The sequence below is a fragment of the Martes martes genome (genome assembly GCF_963455335.1).
Source record: "Martes martes genome assembly, chromosome: 2".
Classification (NCBI taxonomy): Eukaryota; Metazoa; Chordata; class Mammalia; order Carnivora; family Mustelidae; genus Martes; species Martes martes.
In genome coordinates, this window is record NC_137889.1 from 99985498 (window position 1) to 100008896 (window position 23399).

At 38.6% G+C, this 23399-nt stretch overlaps 1 protein-coding gene and 1 long non-coding RNA gene across 3 annotated transcripts in view; one reads left to right on the plus strand and one right to left on the minus strand.

Annotated features, from left to right (window-relative positions):
• The window catches only part of LOC308338146, a 78219-nt gene that overhangs the window by 12452 nt on the left and 42368 nt on the right, over positions 1–23399 (plus strand). The window lies entirely within an intron of this gene.
• Positions 332–23206, minus strand: ADH6 (alcohol dehydrogenase 6 (class V); the record flags this gene model as incomplete). The annotated part of the gene is given in 9 exon segments (XM_080797370.1): positions 332–493; positions 495–601; positions 4938–5070; positions 6283–6543; positions 7687–7903; positions 8020–8107; positions 19090–19231; positions 20855–20956; positions 23189–23206. Coding segments are annotated over 9 exon segments (1230 nt in total).

Consider the following 23399-nt stretch of genomic DNA (forward strand, 5'->3'; position numbering starts at 1 on the left):
CTTGTGGGGAATACCAGTGCTCCAGTTTATGACTAGTGTCTGGTTTGTGGGCCAAAGATAGACATCAGAATTTAGAATTCTGAAGATAATTTCCCCTTTGATATAAACAAAAACAATAGTGGCCTCTTTATAAACTATGAACTTGAACTTGGGCTAGAATTTTGTGAGCTAACTTCACTAGGTAATCTGTCATGTAAAAAAAAAAAAAAAGAAACCCACTAGATTGTAAATTAAATGCTATTGGTAAGGGTAGGTGAACACTTAAGTATATTCAGGCTTACATATTTTATAAACTGGGAATAAAATAAAATATAAAGCAGACGGAAGTGTTTTACAAATTCCTGAAACCATAAATTCCAGCCCTTACTTCCTGTTTACTGCCTCCCCTAGTCCCCACACTTCTATTTCTTTGTCCCAAACACTCAGACATAAAAATTATATGAGCAACTTGCCATTTTCCGGTTCTCATTAATTCAACTGCTTCATTGATTTTTATCCAGATTCAGAGTGTGAGTAATTAGTGGATCTAGATTAAATTTCTTTGCCAGGTAATCAGAATAATCAGAAACCAGTTTAGGGATGCTCTTTCTGCTTTTCCAGCCTGGAAATACACAGATAAACAATAGATTTTATGTATGAGACTCATCATACAGGAAAGGCAGTATAAGGTAACTCCTGGAGGTCCTGGCTTTGAGGAAATCTAAGGATTTCCCATTAATTATCTCAGTCATCCTGGGAATGACTGTCCCAACCATACACCTATGGAGAAGGCTTTTCTGTTGAAGAAGACCTCTGATACTAAGAGGATTTACTCAAAGCAAGTAGAACATGGGTTTCATCTTAGATGTTTTTGGTGTCGGGCTGTACTATTTGGGGAGCTGTAAATCCATATCTAATGTATAACAAAGACCAAAGTCTTGGGAACTGTGAAAGGAAGTAGTGCAAAGTTTGTGTGTGTGTGTGTTTTGATCTGCAGCTTCCTGAAAAAGCCAAATATCTTAAGAACTTTCTTCATGGCAGTGATTTCAGTCAAGCTTTGAGGAAAAGAATTCGTGCAAAGCAAGGTAAGAATGAGATGTGCTTTATGGAACTGAGTTGCACAGGGAAAGAGGGGGTCAGTTAAGGTTATGTAAGCTTGCTGTTCTCTTTTCTTTATTCTCATGATTTTCAAGAAAATACTACCTTTATATTTAGCATTTATGCATCCTTATATTTAGTATTGTGTTAAGTAACATGCCTGCTGGGTCACAACCCAGAATTTGGTGGCCTGCTCATTCCTGCAAAGGGTGAGTGTAGTGTAATGGTGCAGGGAAGCAGCAGTGTCAGAAGCAGCTTATCCTGTGACAGGATCTTGCCAGTTACTTACTTTTCTTGATTCCATCCTGGGCTGGCTTCTCTAACCTTCTTACTTATTCTCAAAACTACCTAAAACTTCATTGTCTATTAAGTTGGCTTCTGTTACATGTGATCAATTCTTAACTATTCCTCTATTCATGACACAAATAGCTAGTGTATTTTTTTCTATTTGTTTTTATCTTTTTTAAAAAAAATTGAGATGTAATTAACATATAAAAATAACGGGTTTGGGCATAAAACGTAATGATTCAGTGCCTGTATATATTATGAAATGATCACTACTAAGATAGTGAATATCCCTCACTGTACACAGTTACAAATTTTTTTATTTCTTCTGATGCCTACTTTGAAGATCTGTTCTTAGTTATTATCTTGTTCTTGGTGATCTATAAAGCAGTTTCATATCTATATGAGAAATACTTCCAGTTGCTTTTTAAACAAGGAAAGGGTCCAAGACCATACACTAGGTGAGGAAGTGTTTCTGTCAATGGCATGGCGTTTTGTGCTTCATTGTGTACATTATAGGAGGTTTAGCCTCCTGGACAACACTGTCCCTCCCACTTTCTAAGTTTTTTGAGGTAAAACTGACATACAGTATTGGTTTCAGTTGTACAACATAGTGATTTGACATCTGTATACACTGTGAAATAGTTACCCCAAGTCTAGTTACTATGTACTGCCTTACAAAGTTAATATGCTATTATTGACTATATTCTGCATGTAATGCATTATATCAGCAGGACTTACTCATTTTATAACTGGAATGTTGTACTTCATAAACCCCTTTACCCATTTTGCACCCCCAATCTCCATCCCCTCCGACAACCACAAATCTGTTCTCCGTATCTATGAGTCTGGGTTTTGCTTTGTTTCATTTGTCACGTGGTATTTGTTTTTTTCTCTCTGACTTATTTCACTTAGTAAAATAGCCTCAAGGTTCATACTTGATATTGCAAATGTCAAGATTTCATTCTTTTTTTTGGCTGAACAACATTCTATTTTTTATATATATATATATACATCTTTATGTATCCGTTCACTGACAGGCACTTAGGTTGTTTCCATATCTCAGCTATTATAAATAATGCTGCAATGAATATAAGTGTGTCTGTATCTTTTTTGTTAGTGTTTTCATTGCTGGAATTGCTGTGTCATATGGTAGTTCTAGTTTAATTTTTTGAGGACCTTCCCTACTGTTTTCCACAGTGGCTGTACTAATTTACATTCCCACCAGCAGTGCCACGAGGGTTCCCTTTCTTCCCCATCCTTATGAACACTTGTTATTTTTGTCTTTTTGACACTAGCCATTCTGACTCATGTGAGCTGGTATCTCATTGTGGTTTTGATTTTCATTTCTCTGATGATGAGTGATGTTGAGCATCTTTTCGTGTTCCTGTTGGCCAGCTGTTTGTCTCCAGTGGAAAAAATGTGTATTTAGTTTCTCTCCCATTTTTTTTTTAATGGAATTGCTTGATTTTTTGTTACTGAGTTGTATAAGTTCTTTATATATTTTGGATATTATTATCAGGCGTATGATTTGCAAATATTTTCTCCTATTCAGTATGTGTGTATGCAGCCTTTAGGCTGAAAGCAGGCAAATGCTGGACTGCTTGTGCTTGACAGTTTCAGTCAGGGGCAAGGGAGCATTGCAACCGCCCATGCTCACAGACTTTAGCTAGGTACCAGGAGAACTCCATTCATGATTTCCTGCCCCACAGAGGGAACAGCAGAGCACTACAACCACTTGTGCCCTCTGGCCTCACTGAGTGCCATGGGAGTGTGCTGTATCTAAGCTTGCTTACCTATGCTAGCAGTTTTGTGGAGAGTACAACAATGGCTTCGGCTAGTACCTCCATCACTGGGGAGCTTCTCATCTGGCCCCTGCCCTTCCAGCTGATGACCCCAGATTAGCAAATGTGTCTCCCTCACATATAGTTTAGACAGTTTTCAAACTGCTGATTTTTCACTGGGTCTTGTGTTGAGCAAGACCATACATGAGCCTTCTAAGAGAGGAATCTCAGTTTCCTATAGCACTTGGGACCCCCACCTAATGTCAGCCCTGGTGGGTTTTCCAAGCCAGACATTCTGGGGTCTCATCTCATCCTTGTGCAAATCTCAGGGGCCAGGGTGCCTGTTGTAGGGCACCAATCTTTTGCTCTTCTGGAACAAGTGCCTATCTGCTGAGATCCATCCTTATTGTGTATCACTGAAGCAGGGGTGGGGTTTTTGCAAGACCATGTCTCTGCCTCTTCTCCCCATGGCAATATGATCCTTTTATCCTTTGTTGTATAGAGCATTTCATCTAGTTTTCAGTTTTTAGATCTTTTCCAGAGGGAAGTGATCCATGTGTGGCTGTAGGCTTGGTGTATCTGTGGGAGGGGATGAGTTTAGGATCTCCCTATACTGCCATCTTGTATCCTCCCTTTCTTAAATATTGTCATTATTAGAAAACTATTGACCCAGAGGATTATACTGCCTGCAGAAGGTAGGATTCATGTAATATTAGCTATATGAATGCTTAAGTGGCCAGTGAAATAGTTTTATGGGAATTATTTAAAATATTGGTGATCTTATTTTATAAGAGTTAGCTGAGTATGTGTATTTGGAATCAATAGTTTTCATCTGTAAAAGGGGGATAATGCAGTGGTTATATCCAATTATTACAAATGGAAGAACTGAAATTTATAATTTAAACTGGATTATTTATGTATTTGTTTGTTTGCTTTTGCTAGCCCTGCCATTTATCTACTCTTCATAAATAAATTGGGTAAGACTCCTAGTGTGTATAACAATACATTGCCATAGCCAATTTGGAGACCACAGATAGCTCAACTGGTCCAAATAATTCAGATGGCTCCTAATCCTTATCTCTTCTGCCCCCAAATTCAGATCGTCACAAATCTCTGGATAAAACATTTCTTCTTAAATAATAGATTACTTGCTTATGAGGCCAGAATCCTAAGCAGATTTATTTAGTTTTCTACTTTCTTAATTTTCTCAATAAAATACTCTTTTAAAGTCTATTAGAATGCAAGTTCTAGGACAGGTTTAAAAAATGGAAAATCAAAGGATTCTATGAAAAAAATTTTTTTTCTGGGAATAATTCTCATTTGCTTTTTATTGGTAGTATTTCTTTTCAGTCACTAATCCATTATGTTTAATATCTTTGAGTTGATATAATGAAAACTCAGTTGTCTCAGATAAGACTTACATTAGTTGAACAGTAGTTCAGTATATTCTTCAAAGAATCTCACCTGGCAGATATATAATTCAATTGAAGTATAGTTATTGATCACAATATTGCCTTTTCTTTTCAACTTATAATTTGTATTAAACTTTGGACACCGGTTTCTTTATTATCAACAAAAAGCTTACCAAGAAGTAACTGTAAATTTCAATAAAATTAAAAAAATAACTGTATACATCAAATATCTATCTCCTTATCTTGGATATTTGTGTTGAAACAAAAACTGTAATCTAAAGTTCTTGTTTTATTTCCTTCTTAAGCATTTATGACACATTTCTTTACTTATCACCTCTAAAACCTCATGCATTTCCACTCTCCCCTGTTTCATCCATACCTCCAAAAACGGTTCCCTTCAAAGAACGTCCTGAAAGAAACAATAAGCCACTGATGTTGAGATGGACGCCTGCCAAGAACCCAACAATCACACAGACCCCGTGGCTTTCGTGGCAGGAGGCCAGGGCAGCTTCCTGTTGTGAAGCAATGCAAGACGATGCAAGAGTTAAAAGATGTACTTGAGAGTTGGACCTAATTTCAGATTAACTGCTAAATGGTCTGTGATCTTTTCTGATGCTCCATGACCTCATTTGAAATAACATTTATCTCACAGGGATTTACTGAAATGACATTGCGTGCTGCCTAGTATAATACCTGGCACTTTAAGACTCAGTAAATGGAAATTAAAAAGTGAAAATACTAAACACACCCGTGTTGGTAACAACAACAGCAATGATAGTAATAATTTTTATGAGAACCATTACTAATATGACTGATTTGTTAGAATTGACTTTTTCTTTTAGACATTGATGAGTACAGCTGGAGAGTTGTGTAACATTTGTATTAACCAAGTGATAAACAGACATGTTCCCATTAGTTATTTTCAAAGTCTGTTTCTCAGAGCAAGACTATCTGTGGGAAAGACTGTGAGAAAGATTTGGTTATACATTTTACACATGAGGGAGTTCATGTGTAGTGAGGACTGAAAACATTTTGTAAGCTGAGGAAAGCACTGAGATTGAAAGAGATGGTGATTGGGTTTTCAAACAGCTAACTAGAACACAGAGTCATGCAATTCAATAGTATGTTATTTCTACAAATCCTCAAGGAAAGCATGAGATTGTGAAATAACTCCCTCTACATTTATATTCTTATATAAACCATGTTCAGCTGTAAAAACAACTACTGCTTGCTTCACTTTTGAAATGAATCCATCTAATCAAATTGGCTAATATTTTCTTTGGAAGCTTACTCAGATCTACCGTGAAAGACTGCTCAAAGTGCAAAGCTCATTCCTTTATACAGTGGTTAATCCAATACTACCCTTATCTTTCTTAAATCTTCTGGCTTGGAATTTGTAGTTACCAGGTTGTTGTTTATGAAATAATTCAGTGAGAATTCTTTACAAAGCTTTTCTGTACTGCCTGTTGGAGGTTGTCTTCTTATTTGAAGGAATGGTATGATGGAAGAGAGGGAGAAATCTCAGTATCAGAGTTCAGTGTTGGAGTAGTGAATAGATTTGTAGGAGTGGACAGAGGATACCAGCTGGGATGTCATGGGACACAAGGAAAATTAAATAATTTAGAGGAAAAGTGGAGGGAATTTTAGAATTTTCATTCAATTAAAATCGAAACTTACGACAGGCAAAAATATTGGTTATTTTCCCTCGGGAAAAAATCACATACCACAGTTTCTGGATTTCCGATGACCTCAAAGCAAAATTCCACACCAGCACCTGTCATATCAAATAAAACTTCTTGGATGGGCTTCTTGAAGTCCTGTGGGTTGATGCACTCGGTGGCACCCACTTCATTTGCCTTCTCAAATTTGTCTTTGTTGATGTCCACCCCAATGATCCTGGCTGCTCCTGCTGATTTACAGCCTATGATCACAGACAGGCCGACTCCTCCAAGGCCAAACACCGCACATGTGGAGCCTGGGGTCACCTAAGCACATGAAGGCAGAAAACAAAAGCAAAGGGAACACATGTCTTTACTCAGTTGGAAAGACCTAAATCTGTATATACTTTTTATGAGATATAAGCAAAGGACATTTTCAGATAAAACTCATTGTAACTGAGAGTTTTAGTTTCTGAGGGTATTTCTAGACGTGGAATACTATTTGCTAGAGGAGCAAAAAACTGCCTGTAAATACAATTTTAAGTTCTGGGAGTTAACATGAGTAGAAGCAGTTTAATGAAATTTCATTGAATCTTAAGACTTACTTACCAGAATATTTGTTTGATTCCAGTTATTTTTTAGTTTTTAAAAACCATCCTCATCTTCATGCAGCCCTTCCTTTCTCTTTTCCTTTGGAAAAGAAAACTCTGCATCACTTAAAATGTCAATGCCTTATGAAGCAAAGGCTTATTTTTGGGGGGGTCCAAAATGAGACTAATTCAAATAGAACCCCTTCTGTCCTATTTCTCTAGGATTGGGACTAATGGACTTTGGGGAAAAACAAAGTAATGAAATTCAACAGCTATATACAAAAGGTAGCTGGGAAGGTTTGGGGGATGTCTCAGAAACAATAGTTCCCACTACTGAGTAGTTCCCATTCGTTCAGAAGGGGACTACCTGACCATTTTGTCATATAGCAGTATCTCCTCTGCCACCTGGTCTTTTTACTAGCCATTTATTTTTATGAGCACTTGACTTTCACCTGATACATTATACAACAGAATAGCAGCTCAGTGAGTTTTGTTAGCTGCTGAATGTCAGCACCTGGAGCAGTGAATGACTCCGTAAATATTTGTTGAATAAAAACAAAACAAAACAAAAAGGATGAACTGGAATGTGGAAGAACACAGTAATTTTGCAACTGTTTTATGTTTAACTCCCAGGAATTCCTGGTATCTCCACTTGTGACTGTCATCCAGACTTGATTTGCTACTTACCACTGACCAAAAGGGAATGGGAAAGATATTGAAGGGGGTAAGAGGATGACTAGACAGTAAAGAACTCAAGGATGTTTAGAGGGAGGTTTGTGATTCTTCCTCAGGTTGTATGATTAAACATGCCCAGATGCATGAGGATTTTCATTTCCATTGACCAAGAATTCCGTTCATACCTGGTATAAATGCTCCTCACCTTGGCAGTATTGATTGCAGCACCATACCCAGTGGAAAAACCACAGCTCACTAGGCATACTTTCTCCAGAGGAGCAACTGCATCAATCTTGGCAACCGAGATTTCTTTTATCACTGTATATTCAGAGAAGGTGCTTGTATTTGCAAAGTGATACACTGGTTTTCCCTTGCAGGCAAACCTACTGGTACCATCAGACATCAGGCTGGACTCTGACTGTCTGTTATGGACAAAAACAAAACAAAACACAAAACCAAATTTTTCTTTTGAATTAGAAAGCTTAGTTTCCTTCTAAGGAAATTGAATTTTTCAAAAAGAATATTAGTAAAACCTTACTTGGTTTGTATGCAAAAATTATCCCCAGGATTAAGGCAAGAGGCACATTCTCCACACTGTGGTAGAAAGAGTGTGATAACTTTATCTCCTAAAGAGGAAAAGCATTTATTAGGTTATTATTTTTCTAAGTAAAGAGATAGCTGGCTTTCAGGTCTTCACCAACAAGACACCCAAGAAAATATGGTAACTGTGAATTATTTCTGCATTTAATGGTGCTCAGTTTTGTGGAAAATATCAAATACTTATGAAAAGAGGGGATGTCTTCATCTGTGTCTAACCCTGGGCTCAGCAAATGAATGTCAAGGAACTTGCCATCCTGTAAATTCCTCTTGAAGCCAAATGATTTTGTTATGTAGTCATTGAGCCAAGCCTTATTTTGTATTTTCTACTCAACTTCTGCTGTGAAGGATTGGATGTAAAATAGAATGGATTCTAGTTCAGAGAATAAGCAAAGAGTGTCTCTTTACTCTCCTCTGTGTTTTAAATCAGTCCTTCTTGGCTGTGAGACCAAAGGTAGGCAGGTTCCTCTAGTAATGTTCAAAGTACAAGAAAAAAATTAGAATAACTTGCTTTAATGGACTTACTGACTTGTAATCATACAACCCCATTATCTATTATTGTAGAGGAATTTGTTTCATGTTTTTAGTCAAGAACGCTTATAGGATTTGGACTTTTTAAATTTACTTTTAGTTTTTAAAAAGTATACATACATATGGCAAAACATTTAAATTTCACAAAAATGTAGTTTATGTTCTTATCAATGGTATCTCTCAGAGATGTAACCCATTTCAAAATATAAAGGCTAACATATGGTTTACCCTCTTTGTAGGTCTTACTTTTTTACCTAACAATAGATCTTGGAGATTTAGTGATTTTTTTTAATAGTTACATAGTTTTTCTGTTGTATAGATATAACATTATTTATTTAACCAGTTCTTTGGACACTGATAGACATTTAGGTTGTTTCCTAAACAGTCATGAAAAATAACAATGCAATGAATATTTTGTGCATACATGAGCTGTGGTAGGCAGAAATTTTAAATGTGCCCCCCCCGGGGGGAGGAGTCAAGACGGCAGAGGAGTAGCAGGCTGACACTACATCAGGTGGCAGGAGATCAGCTAGATAGCTTATCAAACCATTGCAAACACCTACAAATCCAACAGGAGATCGAAGAGAAGAAGAACAGCAATTCTAGAAACAGAAAATTGACCACTTTCTGAAAGGTAGGACTGGCGGAGAAGCGAATCCAAAGCGAAGGGAAGATAGACCGTGGGGGGAGGGGCCGGCTCCCGGCAAGTGGTGGAGCAACGGAGCACAAAATCGGGACTTTTAAAAGTCGGCTCCACTGAGGGACATTGCTCCAGAGGCTAAACCGGGGTGAAGCCCACGCGGGGCCAGTGTGGCCCCAGGTCCCGCAGGGTCACAGAAGGATTGGGGGTGTCTGAGTGTTACAGAGCTCGCAGGTATTAGACAGGGGAAGCCAGCTACAGAGACAGAGCCGAGGAGTGAGCTCTCAGCTGGGGGTTACCTTGAACCAGTCACAGGCTGGGTGAGCTCGGAGTGTGGCCAGAGGCCAGGGAGACGGGACTGATTGGGCTCTTTTCTCTGAGGGTGCACTGAGGAGTGGGTCCCTGAGCTCTCGTCTCCTCCTGGCCGGAGACTGGGAGGCCGCCATTTTCATTCCCGTCCTCCGGAACTCTATGGAAAGCGTTCAGGGGACAAAAGCTCCCGAAAGTGAACCCGAGCAGATTACTTAGCCCGGCCCCTGGCAAGGGCGGTGCAATTCCGCCTGGGGCAAAGACACTTGAGAATCACTACAACAGGCCCCTCCGCCAGAAGATCAACAAGAAATCCAGCCAAGACCAAGTTCACCTACCAAGGACAGCAGCAGAATTCCAGAGGAAGAGAAAGCAAAGCACGGAACTCATGGCTTTCTCCCCATGATTCTTTAGTCTTGTGGCTAATTTAATTTTTTTTAATTTAATTTTTTTTTCTTCTGCTAATTTTTTTTAACTTTTACCCTTTTCTTTTTTAACGTTTTTTTTTTAATTTTTTTTTTAAGATTTTATTTATTTATTTGACACAGAGAGAGAGATCACAAGTAGGCAGAGAGGCAGGCAGAGAAAGAGGGGGAAGCAGGCTCCCAGCTGAGCAGAGAGCCCGATGTGGGGCTCAATCCCAGGACCCTGGGATCATGACCTGAGCCGAAGGCAGAGGCTTAACCCACTGAGCCACCCAGGTGCCCCTTTTTTAGCGTTTTTAAACTAGTTTATCTAATATATATATATTTTTCTCTTTTTTATATTTTTTCTTTATTTGTTTTCTTTTTAAAAATTTTTTTTTTTCTGAACTTCTTTTTCTCTGCTTTCTCCCCCCCACAATTTGGGGTCTCTTCTGATTTGGTTAAAGTGCATTTTCCTGGGGTCTTTGCAGGCTTTCAGTATTTTCTTTGCTCCTTCATATACTCTTATCTGGACAAAATGACAAGGTGGAAAAACTCACCACAAAAAAAAAGAACGAGAAGCAGTACTGAAGGCTAGGGACCTAATCAATACAGACATTGGTAGTATGTCAGATCTAGAGTTAAGAATGACGATTCTCAGGGTTCTAGCCAGGCTCGAAAAAGGCATAGAAGATATTAGAGAAACCCTCTCCGGAGAGATAAAAGCCCTTTCTGGAGAAATAAAAGAACTAAAATATAACCAAGTTGAAATCAAAAAAGCTATTAATGAGGTGCAATCAAAAATGGAGGCTCTTACTGCTAGGATAAATGAGGCAGAAGAAAGAATTAGTGATATAGAAGACCAAATGACAGAGAATAAAGAAGCTGAGCAAAAGAGGGACAAAGAGCTACTGGACCACGAGGGGAGAATTCGAGAGATAAGTGACACCATAAGACGAAACAACATTAGAATAATTGGGATTCCAGAAGAAGGAGAAAGAGAGAGGGGAGCAGAAGGTATATTGGAGAGAATTATTGGAGAGAATTTTCCTAATATGGCAAAGGGAACAAGCATAAAAATCCAGGAGGTGCAGAGAACCCCCCTCAAAATCAACAGGAATAGGTCCACACCCCGTCACCTAATAGTAAAATTTACAAGTCTTAGCGACAAAGAGAAAATCCTGAAAGCAACCCGGGAAAAGAAGTCTGTAACATACAAGGGTAAAAATATTAGATTGGCAGTGGACTTATCCACAGAGACCTGGCAGGCCAGAAAGAACTGTCATGATATATTCAGAGCACTAAATGAGAAAAACATGCAGCCAAGAATACTATATCCAGCTAGGCTATCATTGAAATTAGAAGGAGAGATAAAAAGCTTCCAGGATAAACAAAAACTGAAAGAATTTGCAAACACCAAACCAGCTCTACAGGAAATATTGAAAGGGGTCCTCTAAGCAAAGAGAGAGCCAAAAAGTAACAGACCAGAAAGGAACAGAGACAATATACAGTAACAGTCACCTTACAGGCAATATAATGGCACTAAATTCATCTCTCTCGATAGTTACCCTGAATGCTAATGGGCTAAATGCCCCAATCAAAAGACACAGGGTATCAGAATGGATAAAAAAACAAAACCCATCAATATGTTGCCTACAAGAAACTCATTTTAGACCCAAAGACACCTCCAGATTTAAAGTGAGGGGGTGGAAAACAATGTACCATGCTAATGGACATCAGAAGAAAGCTAGGGTGGCAATCCTTATATCAGATCAATTAGATTTTAAGCCAAAGACTATAATAAGAGATGAGGAAGGACACTATATCATACTCAAAGGGTCTGTCCAACACGAAGATCTAACAATTTTAAGTATCTATGCCCCTAACATGGGAGCAGCCAACTATATAAACCAATTAATAAGAAAATCAAAGAAACACATCGACAATAATACAATAATAGTAGGGGACTTTAACACTCCCCTCCCTGAAATGGACAGATCATCCAAGCAAAAGATCAATAAGGAAATAAAGGCCTTAAATGACACACTGGACCAGATGGACATCACAGATATATTCAGAACATTTCATCCCAAAGCAATAGAATACACATTCTTCTCTAGTGCACATGGAACATTCTCCAGAATAGATCACCTCCTGGGTCACAAATCAGGTCTCAACCAGTATCAAAAGATTGGAATCATTCCCTGCATATTTTCAGACCACAATGCTAGAACTCAATCACAAGAGGAAATTTGGAAAGAACACAAATACATGGAGACTAAACAGCATCCTTCTAAAGAATGAATGGGTCAACCTGGAAATTACAGAAGAATTGAAAAAATTCATGGAAACAAATGATAATGAAAACACAACGGTTCAAAATCTGTGGGACACAGCAAAGGCAGTCCTGAGAGGAAAATAGATAGTGGTACAAGCCTTTCTCAAGAAACAAGAAAGGTCTCAAATACACAACCTAACCCTACACCTAAAGAAGTTGGAGAAAGAACAAGAAAGAAAGCCTAAAACCAGCAGGAGAAGAGAAATCATAAAGATCAGAGCAGAAATCAATGAAATAGAAAAGAAACTGGAAGAGATTATGCTGAGTGAAAAAAGTCAAGCAGAGAGAGTCAATTATCATATAGTTTCACCTATTTGTGGAGCATAACAAATAACACGGAGGACAAGGGGAGATGGAGAGGAGAAGGGAGTTGAGGGAAATTGGAAGGGGAGGTGAACCATGAGAGACTATGGACTCTGAAAAACAACCTGAGGGTTTTGAAGGGGCGGGGGGGTGGGAGGTTGGGGGAACCAGGTGGTGGGTATTAGGGAGGGTGCGTATTGCATGGAGCACTGGGTGTGGTGCAAAAAGAATAAATACTGTTATGCTGAAAAGAAATAAAAAATTAAAAAAAAAAAGGAAAGAAAGAAACCAAAAAAAACGATAGAACAAATCAACGAAACTAGGAGCTGGTTCTTTGAAAGAATTAATAAGATTGATAAACCCCTGGCCAGACTTATCAAAAAGAAAAGAGAAAGGACCCAAATAAATAAAATCATGAATGAAAGAGGAGAGATCACAACTAACACCAAAGAAATACAAACAATTATAAGAATATACTATGAGCAACTCTACGCCAACAAATTTGACAACCTGAAAGAAATGGATGCATTCCTAGAGACATATAAACTACCATGACTGAACCAGGAAGAAATAGAAAGCCTGAACAGACCCATAACCAGCAAGGAGATTGAAACAGTCATCAAAAATCTCCAAACAAGCAAAAGGCCAGGACCAGATGGCTTCCCAGGGGAATTCTACCAAACATTTAAAGAAGAAATAATTCCTATTCTCCTGAAACTGTTCCAAAAAATAGAAATGGAAGGAAAACTTCCAAACTCATTTTATGAGGCCAGCATCACCTTGATCCCAAAACCAGACAAGGATCCCATCAAAATAGAGAATTACAGACCAATATCCTTGATGAACACAGATGCGAAAATTCTCACCAAAATACTAGCCAATAGGATTCAACAGTACATTAAAAGGATTATTCACCACGACCAAGTGGGATTTATTCCAGGGCTGCAAGGTTGGTTCAATATCTGCAAATCAATCAATGTGATACAACACATTAATAAACGAAAGAACAAGAACCATATGATACTCTCAATAGATGCTGAAAAAGCATTTGACAAAGTACAGCATTCCTTCCTGATCAAAACTCTTCAAAGTGTGGGCATAGAGGGCACATACCTCAATATTATCAAAGCTATCTATGAAAAACCCACCGCAAATATCATTCTCAATGGAGAAGAACTGAAAGCTTTTCCGCTAAGGTCAGGAACACGGCAGGGATGTCCATTATCACCACTGCTGTTCAACATAGTACTAGAAGTCCTAGCCTCAGCAATCAGACAACAAAAAGAAATTAATGGCATCCAAATTGACAAAGAAGAAGTCAAACTATCACTCTTTGCAGATGATATGATCCTACATGTGGAAAACCCAAAAGGCTCCACTCCAAAACTGCTAGAACTTGTACAGGAATTCAGTAAAGTGTCAGGATATAAAATCAATGCACAGAAATCAGTTGTATTTCTCTACACCACAACAAGACAGAAGAAAGAGAAGTTAAGGAGTCAATCCTATTTACAGTTGCACCCAAAACCATAGGATACCTAGGAATAAACCTAACCAAAGAGGCAAAGAATCTATTCTCAGAAAACTATAAAGTAGTCATGAAAGAAATTGAGGAAGACACAAAGAAATGGAAAAATGTTCCATGCTCCTGGATTGGAAGAACAAATATTGTGAAAATGTCTATGCTACCTAAAGCAAACTACACATTTAATGCAATCCCTATCAAAATCCCACCCATTTTTTTCAAAGAAATGGAACAAATAATCCTAAAATTTATGTGGAACCAGAAAAGACCTCGAATAGCCAAAGGAATATTGAAAAAGAAAGTCAAAGTTGGTAGCATCACAATTCCGGACTTCAAGCTCTATTACAAAGCTGTCATCATAAAGACAGCATGGTACTGGCAAAAAAACAGACACATAGATCAATGGAACAGAATACAGAGCCCAGAAATAAACCCTCAACTCTATAGTCAACTAATCTTCGACAAAGCAGGAAAGAATGTCCAATGGAAAAAAGACAGCCTCTTCAATAAATGGTGTTGGGAAAATTGGACGGCCACATGCAGAAAAATGAAATTGGACCATTTCCTTACACCACACACGAAAATAGACTCAAAATGGATGAAGGACCTCAATGTGAGAAAGAAATCCATCAAAATCCTTGAGGAGAATGCAGGCAGCAACCTCTTTGACCTCAACCGCAGCAACTTCTTCCTAGGAACATCGCCAAAGGCAAGGGAAGCAGGGCAAAAATGAACTATTGGGACTTCATCAAGATCAAAAGCTTTTGCACAGCAAAGGAAACAGTTAACAAAACCAAAAGACAACTGACAGAATGGGAGAAGATATTTGCAAACGACATATCAGATAAAGGGCTAGTGTCCAAAATATATAAAGAACTTAGCAAACTCAACACCCGAAGAACAAATAACCCAATCAAGAAATGAGCAGAAGACATGAACAGACATTTCTGCAAAGAAGACATCCAGATGGCCAACAGACACATGAAAAAGTGCTCCACATCACTCGGCATTAGGGAAATACAAATCAAAACCACAATGAGATACCACCTCACACCAGCCAGAATGGCTAAAATTAACAAGTCAGGAAATGACAGATGCTGGCGAGGATGTGGAGAAAGGGGAACCCCCCTGCACTGTTGGTGGGAATGCAAGCTGGTGCAACCACTCTGGGAATGGTGGTTCCTCAAAAAGTTGAAAATAGAACTACCCTATGACCCAGCAATTGTACTACTGGGTATTTACCCTAAAGATACAAACATAGTGATCTGAAGGGGCACATGCACCCGAATGTTTATAGCAGCAATGTCTTCAATAGCCAAACTATGGGAAGAACCTAGATGTCCATCAATAGATGAATGGATAAAGAAGAGGTGGTATATATACACAATGGAATACTATGCAGGCATCAAAAGAAATGAAATCTTGCCATTTGTGACGACGTGGATGGAACTAGGGGGTATCATGCTTAGTGAAATAAGTCAGTCGGAGAAAGACAACTATCATATGATCTCCCTGATATGAGGAAGTGGAGATACAACATGGGTTAGGGGAGTAGGAGAAGAAAAAATGAAAGAAGATGGGATCAGGAGGGAGACAAACCATAAGTGACTCTTAATTTCACAAAACAAACTGAGGGTTGCTGGGGAGAGGGCGGTCGGGAGAGGGGGGTGGTGTTATGGACATTGGGGAGGGTATGTGCTATGGTGAGTGCTGTGAAGTGTGTAAACCTGGCGATTCACAGACCTGTACCCCTGGGGATAAAAATACATTATATGTTTATAAAAAATAAAAATAAAAAAAAAAACCTTAAAAACAATGTGCCCCCCCAAGAGGTCCCATTCGAATCCCCAGAAACTGAATGTGTTATCATGCCCATGAATATGTTACAGGGCAAAGGGGGCTTTGCAAATGTAATTAAGTTTATTGAACATCTGACATGAAAATAGGGAGATCATCCTAGGTTATTTAGGTGGACCCAAAATAATCACATGAGCCTTTGAAAGGAGACAAGAGGAGAAATCAGAAGAAGACAAAGTGATTGCAAGGTTGAGTAGGATTAGATATGCCAGTGCTGCCTTGAGACTGAAAGTGGGCAAAAGGGCCACATGAGAAGGAATGTGAGCAGCTTCAAGGAGCTGACAGTGGCCCTAGCCAACAGCTGCTTGGCTGAGGTTGAAGACGTCAGTTTTACAACCTCCAGGAAATGCATACTGACAACAACTTTAATGGGCTTGGAAGTGGATTTTTCTCCAGAATCTCCAGATGAGAACCCAGCTGATCAACACCTTGATTTCAGTCTTGGGAAACCCTAAGCAGAGAACTCAGTCAACCACCCAGACTTTGGACCCACAGAAACTGTGAGATAATAAAGTTGTTTTGCTTTAAGCTGCTTGTTGTGGTGATTTTTTTTTTTTTAACATCAGTAATAGAAAGCTAATACATGAGTATAGAACTATAGAATGACTTTCTAGAATTGGGAGTATTGGATCCAAAATATACACATTTAAACGAGGTTACATATTGCCAAATTCAGAGTTGTACAAATTTACTTTCTAGATAATAATGTTTGAGGTAGCTATTTGCCTGCACTCTGTCAGCCCTACATATTATCAGAATTTTAAATCTTTGCTTATTTGTTAGATAAACGGTGTTTTCCTCCTACATTGTTGGTGGGAATGTAAGCTGGTGTAACCACTCTGGAAAACAGTATAGAGTTCCTCAAAAAGTTGAAAATAGAACTACCCTACAACCCAGCAATCACACTACTGGGTATTTACCCTAAACATAAAATGGAGTGATCCAAAGGGGCACATGCATCCGAATGTTTATAGCAGCAGTGTCCACAATAGCGAGATCATGGAAAGAGCCTAGATGTCCATCAGATGAATGGGTAAATGTATATATATACACATCAGATGTGGTATATATATACAATGGAATACTATGCAACCATCAAAAATCGAAATCTTGCCATTTGCAACGCTGTGGATGGGACTGAGGGTATTATGCTAAGCAAAATAAGTCAATCAGAGAAGGATAATTATCTTATGATCTCTCTGATATGAGGAATTTGAGAGGCAGGGCAGGAGGTCGTGTGGGGAAGGGAGGGAAAAATGAAACAAGATGGGGCCAGGGAGGGAGATAAACCATAAGAAACTCTTAATCTCAGGAAGCAAACTGAGGGTTGCTGGAGGGGTGGGGAAGGGATAGGGTGGCTGGGTGATGGACATTGGGAAGGGCATGTGCTATGGTGAGTGCTGTGAATTGTGTAAGACTGATAATTCACAAACCTGTACCCCTGAAACAAATAATACCTTATCTGTTAATAAAAAAGGCAAAAACAAAAACAAAAAAACCCAGTATTTTACCATTGTATTTTGTTTTAAACATTTTAAAATTTAAATTCGATTAATTAACATATAATATATTATTAGTTTCAGAGGTATAGGCCTGTGATTCATCAGTCTTATATAATACCCAGTGCCCATTGTATTTTAAATTTTTATTCAGTATGTTTGAGTTTAGGGAGCTTTTCATGTGTATATATGTATTTTCTCCAAAGGAAATATATATTTCCTTTGGCTATTTTTCTACTGGGCTCTTTTTATCAAATGGCTTTTAAAAAATTCTTTATATATTAGGGGAATTTGCCCATTGTCATATTTGTTGTTGATTTTTTTTTTTAAGATTTTATTTATTTATTTGACAGAGAGATCACAAGTAGGCAGAGATGCAGGCAGAGAGAGAGGGAGAAGCAGTCTCCCTGCCGAGCAGAGAGGCCAATGAGGGGCTCGATCCCAGGACCCTGAGACCATGACCTGAGCTGAAGGCAGAGGCTTAACCCATGGAGCCACCCAGGCGCCCCAAGGGTTATTTTTTATAAACAAAATTTTAAGAACTTTTTATGGTGTTAATTTAATCTATGTATTATTTCATATCTTCTAGACTTTGTGTGTTGATTAAAATTTCCTTCCTTTCCCTGAGGTAATACAGTGTTCTCTTGTGGTTTTTTTTCCTTTTTTTTTTTTTTTTGTTTTTAAGACTCCATTTATTTATTTAAGAGAGAGAGAGAGAGCACAGAGGGAGAGGAAGGAAAAGCAGGCTCCCCGCTGAGCAGAGAGCTGGGTGGGGAGGCTCCATCCCAGGACCCTGAGTTCATGATCTGAGCTGAAGGCAGATGCTTAACAACTGAGCCACCCAGGCGCCCCTCTCTCATGGCATTTTATAGCACTTCTGTGGTTTCACTTTTCACATCTAATTCTTGGATTCATAATGCGTATTTCCTTGACATAAAGAATGTAACAGCAACTCAACTTACTTTTTCCCCAGATGACTATCCAGTTGTTTCAACATCATTTACTGAGTAATCCACATTCTCCCCCTCAAATTTGAAAGCCAAACCAAACCAAACCCTGTGTTAAATTGGGTTTTGGAGGGGGTGGAGCGATGGGTGGGTAGGTATTAAGGTGGTGGGTATTAAAGAGGGCACATATTACATGGAGCACTGGGTGTGGTGAATAAGCAATGAATTTTGGAACACTGAAAAAATAAAACAAAATTTAAAAAATTAAAAAAATTTCTTTATATATTTGATCTAATTCTGGACTCCTTCTCCCTTTTGTTCCACTACTGTGTTCAGCTATTTATTATATGCCTCATTTTAATAATTTTCAACAGTTTTCCTCAGTTTCCTTTTTATAAATTTTTGCCTCATTTGTACTTTCTTTCATGATCAGTTTTAGTGCATTCTACTTCTTGTTTTTATTAATATCAAAATAGGAATGCAAAGATACATTTATGTTTTTGTGTAACCTGTAAATAATGATCCCTCCTTTCCTACGAAATGGGCAACTTTTCACATTTTGTTTCCAATTGAGCTTAACATTTAAGAGATGCTTGTTATTTTCCTGATGGGGGTTCCAAGTTGCTGCAATTTCCTAGCTCCAGGTGCTAATTCATACCTGTTTTCACTGTGCTCACTCCTTCTCCCACACTCTCAACTATTCCAGCTGCTTCATGGCCCATAATGACAGGATAACGGTTGTTAAAGGTTGTATTCTCCAACATTTTCATCTCTGAACCACAGAGCCCCGTGGCCACAATCTGTGTGGAAGGCAAAGAGTAACATGGTTTTCTCAGTGTCAAACAAAGGAGTTTTAGAATTGTTAATCTTTTTTTAAAATGTTTTTCTAAAAATTTAAATTCAATTGATTAACATATAATGTATTATTTGTTTCAGGGGTACAGGTCTGTGATTCATAAGTTTTATATAATACCCAGTGCTCATTACAACACATACCCTCCCCAATGTCCATCACCCACTTACTCCATCCCCCTACCCAAATCAAAATCAGGGAAATACAAATCAAAACCACAATGAGATACCACCTCACACCAGTCAGAATGGCTAAAATGAACAAGTTAGGAAATGACAGATGTTAGTGAGGTTGTGGAGAAAGGGGAACCCTCCTACACCATTGGTGGGAATGCAAGCTGGTGCAGCCACTCTGGAAAACAGCATGGAGGTTCCTCAAAAAGTTGAAAATAGAGCTATCCTACAACCCAGCAATTGCACTACTGGGTCTTTAACCTAAAGATACAAATGTAGTGATCCGAAGGGGCACGTGCACCCCAATGTTTATAGTAGCAATGTCCACAGTAGCCAAACTATGGAAAGAGTCTGGATGTCAATTGACATATGAATGGATAGAGAAGATGTGGTATATATATACAATGGAATATTATGCAGACATCAAAAAATGAAATCTTACCATTTGCAATGATGTGGTTGGAGCTAGAGGGTATTACACTAAGCAAAATAAATCAGTCAGAGAAAGACAATTATAATATGATCTCACTGATATTTGGAATTTAGGAAACAAGCAGAGGATCATCGGGGAAGAAAGGAATTATTAATCTTTTAAAACTTTTTATGAGTTTGATACACTTTATAATATTAATGCATTTATTTCTTAGATTTAATTTTAGAGAGGGGTCAATAATAATTTGTTTAAATCCATTCAGTGGTTTTCATTAGCTAATTTCAGAAGCAAAATGATGATTTAAGACTTACGTAGGTTCAGAAAAGACATCTGTACAACTCTACTGTACATCAGAGGTCTCACTTGTCCTTCATTGAAGCTTGTGGGTAGGAGTATGGAGGAGGAAGACCAATTATAGAAATGAAATAATTGGAACACAGAAAAGCAAGGGATGTTTCCTATTATAATTGAAGACTTAATTTATTTCATGGGGGGGCACTTTAGAGTTGTATTAATCATACCATATGGTTTATGGGTAGATGCTTCTTTTAATTAGTAATTAGTATTACAGTGTAAATAAGTATCCTTTATGCATTTAGCCTATGTTATATCTTCCTGATCTTTTGTCTGGCTGGATTAAAAGACTGATGGAGGGGCATCTGCCTTTGGCTTGGGTCATGATCCCAGGGTCCTGGGATTGAGCCCCGCTTTGGGCTCCCTGCTCAGTGGGAAGCCTGCTTATCCCTCTCCCACTCCCCCTGCTTTTGTTCCCTCTTTCTCTCTCTCTTTCTGTCAATTAAATAAATAAATAAAATCTTAAAAAGAAAAATAGGCTGGTGGAAATAAAAAAGAAATAGCAGAGTATGTAGTTGAGTATGTAGTTGAGCATTGTGAAAAGAATGTGTAACTTACTGTTAACAGCTTTGATTTTTGGGTGGAAATATGAATTTTTTTTCTTTTTTACCTTTATGCGAACTTCCTTTGCCTTTGGTGGGGCAACTTCTACCTCCTCGATGGAAAATGGTGCACCAGGCTTCCAGAGTTTGGCTGCTCTGCACCTAATGACCTGGGAAATAGAATATGGGGGCAGAAAGCAAAACTTCTTAGGCCTAGGAGCTGGAAAGTTCCTATATTAATGATTATTAGAAGGTTTAGTTCAGTTCTACACTCAGAACTGAAAAAAAAAAATTGCTTAAATATATGCTGTATGTAGCTTCTAAATACCAATTCAACTTTTCTTGTGCTATCAGTTTCTATATTGTAGTTATTTTCACAATACTAATTATATAATGCTATACAGCAAGAGGGTAGATGTCCTATTTTTGATGTTATCAAGAATGAAGTTGTGCAGTGGCTGTTTCGGCACGAGGATGGCATTTGCATTGTGGGAGTTTTATGTGATCCTAGGTATGGGAGATAATCAGTTTTCGGGTAGAGGGGTCAATTATGGAGCAGGGAATGGAGACCATGAGTTGTGGTAGTTCATCAAATGGTGGTGGTCACTGGCAGTCTAAGGTCAGAAAAGTTGTTGGTGGCAAAGTAGTATCTAGGGGTTCTCATTTCAGCCTATCCCTTTACTTGCTATAAAACCTCTTCCTATGTTCTTTTACCTTTCTTTTTATAGATTCAACCCCTACCTTTTTGGAGATGACTTTGACAATCTGTATCTATAGATAAACTTGTCCCTAAGCTTTAGACTTATTTATTCATCTCCTATTTGAATGTCCTATAGAAACATTTTTTTTAAAGATTTTATTTATTCATTTGACAGACAGAGATCACAAGTAGGCAGAGAGGCAGGCAGAGAGAGAGGAGGAAGCAGGCTCCCCGCTGAGCAGAGAGCCCGACGCGGGGCTCAATCCCAGGACCCTGGGATCATGACCTGAGCCGAAGGCAGAGGCCTTAACCCACTGAGCCACCCAGGTGCCCCCTTTTTTTTATTTTTTATTTTTTATTTTTTTTAATTTTTTTTAAAAAACATTTTATTTATTCATTTGACAGGCAGAGATCACAAGTAGGCATAGAGGCAGGCAGAGAGAGAGGAGGAAGCATGTCCTATAGAAACATTTAAACATGAACACATTAGGGGTGCCTGGGTGGCTCAGTTGGTTGAGCATCTGACTCTTGATTTCAACTCAGGTCATGATCTCAGGGTCATGGGATCAACCCTGCGTCGGGCTCCATGCTCAGTGCAGAGTCTGCTTGAGATTCTCACTCCCCTCTCCCTCTGCGCCCCCCCCCCACTTACTCTCTCTCAAATAAATAAATAAATCTTTAGAAAAACAAAAACAAAACACGAACACATTATTTCTTTTTCCTTCCTTCTGTCCTCTTTTCACCTTCCCTTCCCTTTCCCCTCCTCAATGAGTGGAGGACACAACATATAATCTATTCCTCCCTCTGTATTCTCTGTTTCAATGAGTGGCCATGTAACCTATTCATTTATGTAAGAAAGAAACCTGGGAAGTATCCTTAGTTTATCTCTCTCCCTCAACCTCCACAATCTAACATTTTCTGGGAACTTTTTCCTTTTCTCTATTCTCGCCACCACTGTGTGGTCCACGTCCTCATTGCCTGTCACCTAGCTTGAGTTCATCAATTTCAAACCCATCCTCTATGTTATTTGCCATCTGCACTATAATCCTGATCGTGCTAATCTTCTGCCTAAAAGTGATACTCTGATTCTTTATCAGGATCCATTGACATGATCTACAGGGCTCTCCATGATCTTCCTATCGGTCTCTCAAACCTTTCCTCTGGTCACTTCCTGCCTTAGATTTTACCCTCCAAGCACAGGAAAATATTCTGGAGATTCTTATGTGGGATATATTTCTCACTTCTGTGTTGTTCCTCATGCTTTATCTGCCTGCACAACTGTCTTCTCCTGTATGTGGCACATTCTTCTGCAGGTTTCCTCTTAGTTGTCACTGTCTCTGGGAAGCAATGCTAGGTTAGGAGCACTTTGTTCTCCCTTTTTCTACCCTTGCCCACTCTTTTATAATGATTCTTTTATAATTACTCTATCTCCCTGAGAGATCACTGAAAGAGGGGATGTCTCTGACTCTGGAAAGTTTGATATAGGGCTTGGTATATTGCTTACTGAAGAAATGAAAAAATGAAGAAAGACAAGTGCTTAAAAGGCATAAAATAAAAGGGAGTAGAGGAGCAATACTAAGATCAAGATAGTCTCCCACTTTGAAAAATATAGAATACTGTTTGGGTGATGAGGTGTAGATAAATAAGCAAGCGCAGAAGCTGACACAATCATGACACAATATAAAGAGAAGACTGTACTTACTTTCCCTGCAGTACTCATGCTGCCCGTTTTGGGGTTCTTCTCTCCACAAGTGAATGTATTGAGAAAGGAGGGATTCTGGCTACACTTTTCACAGTGAAAAGGTCAGTATTATACAGGTCACTGGTTAACCAAGAGGTTGGGTCATGAGTTTTTTTGTTTTGTTTTGTTTTTTTAAATAGTAAGGCTATCATTATGCCCAATGCCTGGAAAC